Source organism: Falco biarmicus, chromosome 2, assembly GCF_023638135.1.
Source record: "Falco biarmicus isolate bFalBia1 chromosome 2, bFalBia1.pri, whole genome shotgun sequence".
Classification (NCBI taxonomy): domain Eukaryota; kingdom Metazoa; phylum Chordata; class Aves; order Falconiformes; family Falconidae; genus Falco; species Falco biarmicus.
Window position 1 is genome coordinate 4,576,869 of NC_079289.1, and position 13,025 is coordinate 4,589,893.

Below are 13,025 nucleotides of genomic sequence, written 5' to 3' on the forward strand. Positions count from 1 at the left end.
TTCCGTATCCCTAACAAAACCATGCATACATTTACATAAATATATACATATATATAAAAAGGGGCTAGTAAAGACATTCTAGTAGACTGCTTTGTTACGTAACATGCTGAATGCCTGATTTATTCAGCAATGTCAACAGCTGACAACACTATTAAACCATCCCTAATTTGACTGGCATTCTTAAAGAATATTCAAAAGTGGTTATAATTTTCACATACCTTGAAACCAAACCGTATCCCCAGCATGCTAAGCAGGGCAGGATCACTCAATATGACTCCAAGAGCACAGGTAAAGAAACTTCATCGTATAGAAAAAAAAAAAAAAATTGCTCCATGGCAAAAACACCACCATGCAGATATGAAACTGTAAAAGCTCCAGCAGGACTAAGCTCCCGGCAATCTAAAGCTGGGTTCCTAAGTCTGGGATGTGTCAGACTAATTCTGTCTTACAGGTGGACTCTGCAAGTGGTCTGCCCTTTTACTCTCACATCTAAGTAAATGATGAAAATGGCTTCACCAGACTTTTGTTGTTGTTACAGAAGTGAGTGCTAAAACTCAAGGGACATCAGCTCAGAATTGCTGGCTGCCTGCTAAAGTAAAGGACTGAGAACTGCGACACAGGGTTGGTGTGAGATACAAAAAAATTTCTTAGTTTATTTAACAATGTTGTTAACATTTAATACAAAGACACAAAACAGCTCTCTTTCTTCAGGACTTTACAGACTTTTATTCCACCTCTTCTACCACCCAAACTCTGCTCCCAGAGAAATGAAAGGGATAGCACTGAAGTGATAAAGCCATTACTTGAGGGGCATTAAATGCAGCTTTGCTTTTAATCCTTTGCCAACCCTAACTCATTTTAGTCGAACTTTGTAACATTTCTATTTTCACTCTACCGACTCAGTGAACAGGTACAAAAATATGGAAAATTCTAGGACAATCTAAAATTCTGTTCTACTTACAGTTTTATTTCCGAAGTCCTAGAATTCCCACAAAGACTTCTTTGAAACGACCCCGATTAGCCCCATTCAAGTGTTAGATGCAAGAGGTTTTATTGGGTTGGTTGGGGGTTTTTTTTGGTTGTTTTTTTTTTAAAACAACCCCACAGTGGTCACAAATGTCCTGTTTCAAAATCTACAAAAGCATTTACAGACCTAGATGTCTAAGCTTAGGTCATTAAAAGAAAGGTTAACTCCCGATAGTCACTGCAATGCCTTCAGTTTTACAGCTTATTCTGGAAGTGCCACAAGAGGAATCTGAAAGATACAAGACACCAAGTTTACATAATTGGCATTAAAATAAAAGGTTATTAATTTTTATAAAACAGTAGCCGCCCGTTGTTCACAGTCACTGAGGACAACGCTTTACTGCAAACCCACTGACTTTCAGAGGGCTGAGCACCTTTGCCAGCAGCTCTACACTTGGGTCAGCTAAGGACAGCATGCGCTTACAGTCCGCAGCTGTACGCCTGTGCCCTGGAAGACCCCGCTGCACCGTCACACACAGACACACCACTTGCTTCAGAACAATTGCTCCAACCTCGTGATACGACAGACAAAACACCATTTATTACAAGACAAGTGGAAACGTCCCACATCAACTGTCAGCAGCTCTTCCAGGAGCTTCAGCAGGCAACTGTCACATCTCATCTGGGTAACGAGCAGCAACATGCAACACAATCGTCCCACAAGGGCATCGCTTTAGAGGCAGGGCAGCGCGTTGCTCTCTAAAGGATCACCAGCAAGATGTTCTTGTAGATTGTTTTTGCAGTTCAGAAGGTGAAACGGGCCGAGCTGCTCTGCAGAGCACTGAGACCACAGGATGCTCCCTCTCTGACCCTGGTTTTCAGAGGGTAAACCCAAGCTACCCTCCTGCTCAAACTTGTTAGCAGGGTGATTAGCACAGACTCAATTTGTACCTTCGGTTGTTTACTGCTTCCATCCAGCCTAAATTTTTTGAACTTACTTAAATTACATCAACGCACTCAGGCTGGTGGTTACTTTAACAAGGCCCATCACACCCACAGCTCCCAAACTGCTACCTGGAGCGACATCACTGCAGCACTTCGCAGTGTGGATCACACTATCTGCCCTGACAGGGATCAGCTCCTCAGCTCCGATCAGCACCAGCAGGAAGACGGAAGGGCTCCCCATCCAGTCACCTCTCACAGCATCAACCTCCCACAGCCACCTGCCATGCCGTGGAAGGCACAAGAGTAAGCAGCTGGAAGAATTCCACTGACCAAAACTAAATCGTACAGGGTAGATTTTGCGCTTTGCTAGATCAGTCAACACCACCTCGACCAGCACTTCTAGGTTCCTTAGAGATCTCCTGCTGGCCACTAACTCTCCTTAATCCTGCTCAAGTTTAAACCAGGACAAGTATTCAGATCTGAATTTTCAACAGCACAATTATTTTTTTTTTATAAACCACGGACCTACATCATCTTGGAGATCAAGTCAGAGCCAAGCTTTCCATTCACTAAGAAGCACTTCATCTACAGCTGAAGAGTTTTCCTTAATTTTAAAGTGTCCTTTATCAAAGAAGGTAACAGGGCAACCAGTATCTTGATGTTTTTAGGAAGAACTCTCTGTACTGCAGTCTTTCCCAGGGTAGGAAGTGCGACTGAAGGGAATTTTGACCTCTTACACCAAACAATAAATACTAATTCAGGATCAGTGGCAGTGGTTGAGATCAGTAAGCGAACACAGGGCTATTCAAAGACACTCCAAACCCACAGGAGCATTAACCGCAACAAAGTCAAACAAGCAACACAGGAGGGAAGTAGATGCGCATCACAACCCTGCACTAGCCTTTCTCAGGGACTGCAGCCTCTTTCTCAGTGATGCTGTAATCCCTAACCAACTACTTCTGACTCATTTCCACCGGTGTTTTTCAGCATGTCATCTTCCTATTTGTGGCCCTTTTCCCCCCCTGAGGTTTTGGCTGTCTGGCCCACAACGGTTTTCTCCAGCATTCCAAGTGGGATAGCTCTGCGCTTACTTTAAGGAGAGAGCTGGCGGTCTCATTTCTGAGAGAGGCAGAAGAACTGGGACGACGCACCACTGCTTGAGCGGCATGTGCAAACTCTGCACTAGCAAGCACTGCTGAAGCAGGGGCGGAATCGCAATCCCACCGTGCACAAACACAGTCCCAGAATAAACTGCTCTTCCTCTCCCACCCAGCACCAGCAAGGAAACGCTGGCACATCTTGTAATGCCATTAACGAGAGAAAAGCAGTACAGGTGATGGTAGGCAAGAGGGCACACTGGCCCAACCGCCTTAGCAGGGTTTTGTTGCTAAGCTGTGCACTTCTGACAACAGTCCCATTCTTGCTCCATAACTTTACCGGGAACTGTTCCTGCTCCGCTTACAGTGAGGGAAGAGATGGACTTGCAGCGCTGTGAAGTGTTCTGTCCCCTTGAAAGGCCTGGGAAATCCTGCATGCTGAGGGTGAAATAACAGATACTAAGGACAGTAACTTCCCAGCAATGGCTCCAGCATCCGCATACCAGCATCTAAGAGCCTTTGAGATCAGACAATTCTTAAATCTACTAAAGGGCTGAGCTGTCTTCCAGACAGGCATGGCCATGCAGGTTACCTACGCAGCATGATAGTTTACGCCCATAGCCAATTTTGGGCAGATCATCAAACATCTTTCCACATTTGTGATAACTACAGTTACTTTTTCCTTCCCTAATTCACCATCATCCTGATACCACAAGATACTTCCTGTAGGAGATCTGGGATCCTGTGCATTACACCTATTAAAGAGATGAAAGGCTCTGCAGGACTAAAAAGGACTGGTGTTGGAAGACAGATGAACTTACAGCAGCATACGTCCTCCTCAGTGATCGACTTCTGCATCTTCAAACTGCCCCGCAACTACTGGTGCTATGTCCACCTCCATCCCATCTGAAAAAAAAACCAGCCAATGCTACAGAAAACCTCGGGCTCGGGCTCGCAAGAGGATGACTTGATCACACGAAAGACAGCGAGTGCCCTCTGTTGACAACAGATGGCCAGAACAGAAAACTCCTTTGCTGAACTTGTGAAAGCGGCCTAGGGAAACACTGATGTGCTCACAACTTTGCGGTTTTGTTCCAGCTCTCTCTGTCAGTCACTTAAAGACGTCACCACTTCCTACAACCTCACCTCACCCTATCTTATTAAAAGACTTAAATATCGGATTTAAACTATTTCATTTTTTAAATGAAGATCTGGTGTGACAAATGGCATGATTCCTTTTGATAGCTTTAATTATGCGCTAACAGAAAGAGGCTGGATCCTGTTCTGAAATGGCTCTCGGCAATCATCAAGTTGGGAAAAGAAGAAACAATTGCCCTATGCTACAATGTCAAAAAATAACAGGATTCTGTAACTGAGCAGCCCCGGGGATATTAACAACTGTAGCAAACCAAGAAGCACCTTAGCAAATAAAACTAAGAAGCCAAAACTGATGAAGATGGCTTTGAGACATGTGACGTCCTTGCTGTTCACTTTATTGTAATTTTCAAAATTTTTGGGTTCAGAAACCTGACCATTTTCAAACGAAGGGCACTGCTAAAACACAAGGTTCTCTTTATATTATATAAATTTATTCAAAGTCATGGAACAAAGAAAACCTGTAAACAACTGACAAAACAGATTAAAAAAAATCATCCATGTGGACCGGAACAAATTAGTTATGGTCCTGTTGATTATTCTAGAAAAGCTGATTGCTAGAATTCCACAACAGCTGCATCATTTCTCATCCCTCAAAAATGTCAGGCCGTACTAAAACATGGCAACTTAAATTAAAATAAAGCAGCAATATTACTAAACTACTTCCCTGTTCTTTTCCCAGGTAATATACTGATCCAGTGAAAACAGCATGCAGAAAAGGCAAAATATGAGAGAATGTTTTTTTCCCCAACAAGAAGAAACCTTAAATAAAATGTACGATCAGTAGCATAAAGACACGGTTTCCTTCTAAAAAGCAGAGGGTTCTTTTTAAATCTGTTCCAGTGTATTTCAAAGATTCTAAATTCACACTGAACTCTCTAAAGAGAATTACTAACTTACAGTTTAAGGGATTTTAAAAAGGTCCCAAAGGACTGTTATTGTGGAGTGGAAATTACTTCCTAATCCCAGTGTAGACTGAACAAATTTAACCTTTTTTAAAAAAAAAAAAAAAATCCTAAATCAACTTCACCCTACTACTTTTCCAGGAAATCATACCAAGAAGAATCAAGAATACTCAGTGCAGTGGTCCTCACTCTTTAACACAGCAGGCCTCAATCCACGGCAGGCAAAATGCACACAGTACTGTAAGGTATCACCCGCAGTATGATGCTTGCTCATTCCTGGTGTTTATAGACTAGCCAGACTGGAGAACCACTGCTTTCATATATTCTTTAGTAAAACAAAACCATTTCTTACCTTCAAACTCCCTTATTGAGTCTTCTGTTCTCACTCCAGCCATGTTGTACTGACTGCTAACCGACTGGGCTAACATGCCTTCCAACCTCTCCAGAGTGGCCTGACCTTCTGCAGTTAAATGCGACAATCCTTCTTCGTAAGTGTAAAAGGTCGGGATGTCACCTTGTCCTAGCTCTGCAAAAACAAGTTTATGTTTATCAGACCTCAGTTTTGGAGCCTGCATCAAGCAGGGGCTGGGGAATAACACACCAATCTGAGCATACTTGCCCAGCTAACTGACTGACATTAGAAGGCTGCTTACATCATACACAGAACACACACAGTGATGTGAACTGCCCACAGCACGGCATGGGCACTGAACTTGTGTGGCTACATCCACTGGGAACAGCAAAGGCTGATACTTGTGTCTTGGGGCTTTTAAGAATGAGAACAATGTTTTTCACTGAATTGCAGTGATGTGTGACAGCTAAACAGCACATTTTTCTGCAGATTTCTGAGTTTTTATACTGTGCCTGTGGCAAAAAGAATGTTTCGGTAAGATGAGTAATAAACAAGGAAATTGTAAACAGACCAAACCATTCTTATGACAGATACCAGGTATCCAAGTGCTGGCAGGTATTTCCAAAGAACAACTGTTACGAACCATGGGCCTCAACATCGTACTCCTCCCCTTCATAATCATTGTCTGAATCTTCATCATCTGGGTCTGGGTGCAGAGCTTGGCACTCACACATCGCTGAAAACATGGCTTCCACTGTAGGAACACAAATGAAACACAAACCTCCCTTGTTTCTCCACCAATACCAACTGGCAAGAAATCCTGGCCAAGCAGTCAAGGAGATTGAGAATATTCCTCTACCAGAGCCACCACTGAACTATTTGAAAACATCATCCAACAAGCCAGCAGCCACGCAAGAAACAAGTTGGGTTTCCTAGATCCAGCCTGGTGCTTTATCCTCTTATCAGCACTTTTATATTATTTCACTGATGACAAAGGCTTATTATCTCTGGAGAATTCCATCTGGGGTTACCCACCACAGGATTCCTTGCAGCATCTAATACATAAGATTTTAAAAACTTAGATCCAACTGTAAGCTCCACACCAGGCAGGGAACAACTGCTTTCCAGCAGTAGGTTCTGGATATTAGCATGTTCCTAATGAAATTGTTGCAGACTCAAACATCACTGAATTTGAATTTAAAAAATATTCCCCATACAAGTTCTCTACAAATGTATACAGATAAGATTATCTGTGTCATGCACATATACTTAAAAGTCTCTATTTTAAAGCATTGGAATTTTCCTTGAGAAGCAGCTGCTAAAACTATTCCACCTTCATGCAAGATGAAACAATTTGATTTGTTCTTTTCAGTACAAAGAAATCAAGTAACTAGAGAAGGACACTATAAAGGATCATGTTATTTACATCTCTATACCCCCATGTCTTCCACATATAGCCAGGACTTCAAAACACAATTTCCCTCTTCACTTACAGGATGATTTGTCGCTAGGTACAAATCTGAATTCTGCAATTGGTTCAACATCGTCATCACTGTCTTCCTCCTCTTCCTCCTCCCCTTCAGCCATAGGAGCCGCTTTTGTCTCCTCTTCTTTAGGAAATTGAAAGATTTAAGAGAAACATGTTTATTTTGTCCAAAAAAAGTCAGACTTGCTTATTCTTTCAGGAACACACACAATCAAATCAGAAACCTGGACACAACCTGAGTGTGGCACAAACAAACCTGCTCCCATCCACATTACAGATGTACAAGGTCCTCTCATAGCACCTCGACAACACCTGCAATACACACAAAAACTTCTCTATTCCTAATTCTAGGGCTTCAGATTTCTGTAATGATCACATGATGTATTCACATACTCCAGGAAAATTCCCTGATTTGTATTAAAAACAACTGTGCTCAAAAACCCCACAATCCACCATCATTGTCATTTACTTGCACAATGCTACGTATGTATTCTCTTACATCTCATTAATTTTATGGATCCTTAACTCTACTGTCATGAAATCAGCTGGCTTCCAGTACAGCCTCTCACGAACGACCCTGACGTTTATGAAAGATCTCTACACAGAAGATCTCTACTCGATTTCTGCCACTCCCAGCCAGCCAGCAAGATATCAGAAGCAGAAAGTGCACCCAGAGCCGATGACAACAGTGGGCACAACCCTGCTTCCTGACTTCTGTGGATTACATACATGAATAAGAAAGCAACAATGTGATGTTTTAAAAACCACAAAGAAGATTGCTACAGTTCATTGCTTTGTGGCTAGGGACACTGCACTGACAGCTTCAACAGCACATAATTATTTTCTACAGAAAAAGAGGAATACAGTTAAGGCTGTTCTACCGAGAGTGGCTTTTACCACATACAAAACTGGCACTACTAAGACTATGAGGAAGCCAAAAAGCTGCCAGCCAGCTGCCCCAAGAAATGAAGTGTCCAAGGAAGCTACCCAATCATTTTCCAAGCGACACCCGCAGGCACAGCTTGTTACTGCTGAGTCCAGCTCTTTGTTTTCAATGAAGTCAAACTCTGACTGCCTTTTTCTAAAAAGGGGCGAGGATAAGGCACAGACACACAGGGCACACAACAAAAAACTTTCAGAGGAAGAACAAAATGTACCCTGCCCAGCTAAGAATGAAGACTCCTGCAGCCAAACAAGTAGAGGTTTGGGTTTAACGCTACTCAGCAGTTAAAACTGCAGGCCAAGGACAGACTTGAAAACTAGACAAATCTACTTGCTGTAGAAGACTTACTGGAGCTAGAGTTCATATATTAACAAAAAACACAAAAATCAGCCTATTAAGGATTTATATATGTCCTGTGATAGTTCTTATCTATATTTTCAGACATCATTATCAGAATAAAGTAAAAGCTGGAAAAAATATATTTCTTCATACTAAGCTCAGTTTACTTCAAAATAAAGTTAGAGGACAATGAGGAAGAATCAAGAGGTATGCATACACGTCCTCATCATTTGTAGTGGTAAGACTGTCAGAGAACATTAGTAACATGACAGAAGGAAATAATGAAGAGTATTAATAGCTTAAAAACGCCTCTGCCATCTCAGAGTCTAATCAGTACTTTCAGTATACAGACTAGTTAAAGAAAAATTAAATGCCAGATTTTAACCTTTAATTACGATGACTAGTAGGTACAAAGGGGAAAGGAAACCTGCTCAAGATTTAACACTCATTACTCTTCAACTGAGAGGCAGTTTATGGCACACTTAAAATATTAACAGGTCTGCCAGAAGAAAACAATCTATGTATCAGGAATAAAGAAAATCTTCATACAAACAATGAAAGAGAAAGCTTGTTTTCTCTGGGACAGAGCAAGAATGGTCAAAAGGTCAAAAGTGTGGTTTTGTGGTAATCCACAAAGATCCATATTAAGCCTGGTAACATGAGTTACTGTCTTTTCTATTTTTTTAAGCAAGCGGTGGGAGAAAATGAATGAAAGCTTCCAGGAGAATGTAAAACAACAGGTATTTATAAAGTCTGGAGAGGGCAGCAACACTGACATAAATTCAATAAAGCAAAAATGATACCTAAGCTGGAATCATAGGGAGACTATGGAGGAACTGCATTGTTTAAAATGAGCGTAAGAGAGCAGAGAACATTCTCAGTGGCTCTAGCTGTCTGCACTCACATGCTGAGAGCAGAACAGTACAGAAGTGACTCTAAACAAGGGCAAAGCTGTACTTCTAAAATAACCACCCTTCAGAGAAACAAAAAAGAAAACACAAGCTACTACTTAAACAAAGCTTATCATTTTTTAAACCAAAATTTACTCCTTTTGAAGAAATCGTGCCACTCAGGACTGCGTGGGAACATTAAGCAACACTGGGCATACCTTCGAATTTGGCATTCACCACGACGTACAAGTGCTCCCATGGGTAAGCGTTCACGTCCCTGGAGACTGCATGTAAACTTATAGTGGGATAATCCAAGGAGAACCCAACTCCGGAGTTTTCCAGCCAAGACAGGCGACTAACAGGAAGCAGGGGTTGGAGGACAGGCAGGAAGAAAAATATCAAAAGAGACAAATTAGAAACTAACAGGAGAATCTAAGGTACCTGGAGAAAAGCAGACCAACCCCCCAAAAGTGAGCAATTCTGGACAAGGCAAGTATCCCACTCTCAGGTAACACACGGTCCTGGGCCTGCCCTAAGAGGACCTTGCAACGGCATTAACTGATGGCTGAGGTAAAAGATACCTTCTCTTACAGAACATGAAGCTGAGCACCCTAAACACATTTCAGCTTTATCACATTTAAACTAAACCCTGAATTTCCTTTCCTCCCATTTAATTTTCTCTTCCCTGTAGATATCTATCACCCCAAAGACAATGACAGAGGTTCCAGACTGTGATTTGTAAATCAAACTAATAAATGTTCTGTGTTTTTTCAAGATAAAGAGAACACTGAAAGGAAAGTTGCTGTCAATTTCTGGAGGAGTACAGAACTGATGTGGGTATAGTCTGTATGTAGAAAAACCACCATTCTGTGATCAGCAGAGTTATCAAAGCCAGTATGGTTTCCCCCCACCTCACAACATGAGTGCCAGAATGTCTGCTTCTCCCCATTTTCACTCTCATCCCTAACCACAGCAAGAGACAGCACAGGTTGTCTACAGTGGGCTGCTACCTCCTTTGCATCAGAACGATCAATGTCTTTCTACCAGCTGAAAAATCAATCTCAAGCTACTTTTGGGTGTCTGTGATCACTGAGGTCACACAGTGCACAGAAATACTGACGGGCAGAAAGCGAGACCACCACCACGTGCAAAACTCAGCATTTACAAGTATTTGTGGAGGGACAAAACCAACAAAGAGGTCACAGAAGACTCCTTGCCTCGGGAAATCAGGCTGAGAGCAAGAGCTAGTGAAGTGGGAGTGAGGAATTTCTTTCCTAGCCTCGACCAGCCGCTTCTCAATGCATACAGCTGTTGACATCGAGTCAGTGCACAGCTCCAAAGGCACATTGTCCTTGCGGATGCCCAGTTCTCCCACAACATGGCACTCCTGCAAATGCTTGCATTTTCTATTCATTACCAGCAAGTGACTCTGGTAAAAGCTCTGTGATATGCTCAAAACGTGTTGGGAGGAAGCTGGCAGACTTGAATGCACCTCACACAAACATCTATTGAAAGCTACTTGCAAGGAAACGCAACATCACATGTGTTGAGAGCAAATACTGCACAAACAGGAGCCCTTGTACCTGCAACCAAACAACTACACAAAACTAACTGAAATTCCAGAGAAATTCCTCTCCAGGAGGAATGCAACATCACTAACAAGTTCAGGTGAGACAAGAGCCCCTCAAATTTTACCCACTTTATAAACACTTCATAGTCTGAAGGTTTTAAAAGACAATACACTCCTCAGTGCACATTTTAGACTAGGGCGTTGTTCTAACAACACTCTCCTGCTGCAGAAATATATTGTATTTAGAGTACATTTTCCACAGTTAAAGAAAACCACATTGCCTTGATCAACAAGCTGTTGTCTTGAAGTGTACAGCAGGGAGAATTTAAAAGAAACTTAAGAGCTTAGATAACATCTTCCAGAATACCCAAACTGATTTATGCCTACAGCATCCACATGATTAATGCGTCACAAGAGACTTCACAGAACCACAGCAGTTAATAACAACAGAAAAACCAACAGCCCCGTCCACTCCCCTGACAACAGAAGAGAGATGACGTGTTGTAACACAGCAGCCAGCCAGGCTCTCTTGTTGCACTGTTCCCTCTTGCACTGTTTAAAATGCCACTTGGAGCACAAATAGCGAGGACCCCCTCGGAGCTCTCTTTGAGGACCTCCCCCACATGATGACCCCTCGTACCTGAGTCTCCCACATCCCCCTTTGGGCAGGTCCCCTCTAGGGAGGCCCCCTCTACCCCCTCTAGTCACCTCAGGGGAGACACACACACACACCCCACACCCCCCGTCACCTCAGGGGAGGCCCCCCCGACACACACCCCCCCCGTCACCTCAGGGGAGACCCCCCCCGACACACACCCCCCCCCCGTCACCTCAGGGGAGGCCCCCCCCGACACACACCCCCCCCGTCACCTCAGGGGAGACCCCCCCCGACACACACCCCCCCCGTCACCTCAGGGGAGACCCCCCCGACACACACCCCCCCCCGTCACCTCAGGGGAGACCCCCCCGACACACACCCCCCCCCGTCACCTCAGGGGAGACCCCCCCGACACACACCCCCCCCGTCACCTCAGGGGAGACCCCCCCCGACACACACCCCCCCCGTCACCTCAGGGGAGACCCCCCCGACACACACCCCCCCCCGTCACCTCAGGGGAGACCCCCCCGACACACACCCCCCCCGTCACCTCAGGGGAGACCCCCCCGACACACACCCCCCCCGTCACCTCAGGGGAGACCCCCCCGACACACACCCCCCCCGTCACCTCAGGGGAGACCCCCCCGACACACACACCCCCCGTCACCTCAGGGGAGACCCCCCCGACACACACACCCCCCCGTCACCTCAGGGGAGACCCCCCCGACACACACACCCCCCGTCACCTCAGGGGAGACCCCCCCGACACACACACCCCCCGTCACCTCAGGGGAGACCCCCCCGACACACACACCCCCCCGTCACCTCAGGGGAGACCCCCCCGACACACACACCCCCCGTCACCTCAGGGGAGACCCCCCCCCAACACACACCCCCCACGCTGCCCCAGAGGGGAGACCCCCCCCCACACACACACTACGTCACCTCAGGGGAGACAGCCCCTCGGGGGAAGCCCCACGCTGCCCCCAGAGGAAAGGACCCCTCGGGGCAGAGGCCCACGCACACGCGGCCTCCCGGCCTGGTCCCCACCAGCCCCCAGGGAAGGCTCGCCACAAGCCAGCCCCCTCAGGACAAGCCACCCAGGGCTGTCCTGCGCCCATCGCCCTCAGGGCAGCCCCCCGCACCCCGAGGCCTAACGTGGGTCCCGAGAGCCGTAACCGCCGCCCCCCCCCCGTCCCCACACACGCTGCGGTCCCGCCGCCCTCACCTCTCGGCGATGTAGAGTGTGCCGGTGCCCAGGGTGCGCCCCGCCAGCACAGCCTCCGTGTCAGGCTGCTGGTGGCGAACGCCCTCGGCCGGCGGCGGGAACCGCTTGAGGAAACTCATGGCGCCGCCGCCGCCTCCCTCCTCCACCATCTCCTCCGCGGCCGCCGGAAGCGGAACCACCCCAACACCTGCCGGAAGCGGAACTCCTCGTGCTGCCCGGGTTTATCTAGGCACGTCTCGATGGTGCGGGCGGGCGCCGCCGCCATGTTGGAGCAGTTCCCGCCCTGGGGGCGGCCGCCCCCGCCCCGCTGCCGCGCCTGAGGAGCTGCAGCGCGGAGGGGAATGGGCGGTGCGGCACCGCCGAGCGCTGGCGTTCTCCCTGAAGGAATCTCCCCTTCGTCATTGACCGGCGGGGGAGGGGACGGTATTTCCCCCCTAAAATGGCCATGTTCCCGAGGGCGAGTCATGGTGCATCTCCAGAGCCATGCGGTCTGTGTGGCAGGAGCATCTGTCTCTGGCAGGTTTTGAGTAAATTTTCGTTACCTGCAAAAG

The 13,025-nt window shown here is 46.2% G+C and overlaps 1 protein-coding gene across 3 annotated transcripts; it reads right to left on the reverse strand.

The window, feature by feature from the left end:
* Nucleotides 1-622: 622 nt before the first annotated feature.
* On the reverse strand, nt 623-12,656 carry CLNS1A (chloride nucleotide-sensitive channel 1A). Of its 3 annotated transcripts, none has more exons than XM_056328139.1 (7): nt 12,475-12,656; nt 9,297-9,433; nt 6,914-7,027; nt 6,064-6,174; nt 5,421-5,594; nt 3,830-3,914; nt 623-1,255 (listed from the first exon to the last, which is right to left on the reverse strand). In XM_056328139.1, exons 1-6 carry the CDS (start codon nt 12,621-12,623, stop codon nt 3,847-3,849), a joined length of 753 nt encoding a protein of 250 aa, XP_056184114.1. In that variant the 5' UTR covers nt 12,624-12,656; the 3' UTR covers nt 623-1,255; nt 3,830-3,846. The 3 variants fall into 3 exon arrangements, with proteins under 3 accessions (XP_056184114.1, XP_056184112.1, XP_056184113.1); XM_056328137.1 differs by having other exon boundaries at nt 6,914-7,030; nt 12,475-12,655; XM_056328138.1 differs by lacking the exon at nt 623-1,255 and adding an exon at nt 1,262-3,446 and having other exon boundaries at nt 6,914-7,030.
* Between the last annotated feature and the right edge of the window lie 369 nt (nt 12,657-13,025).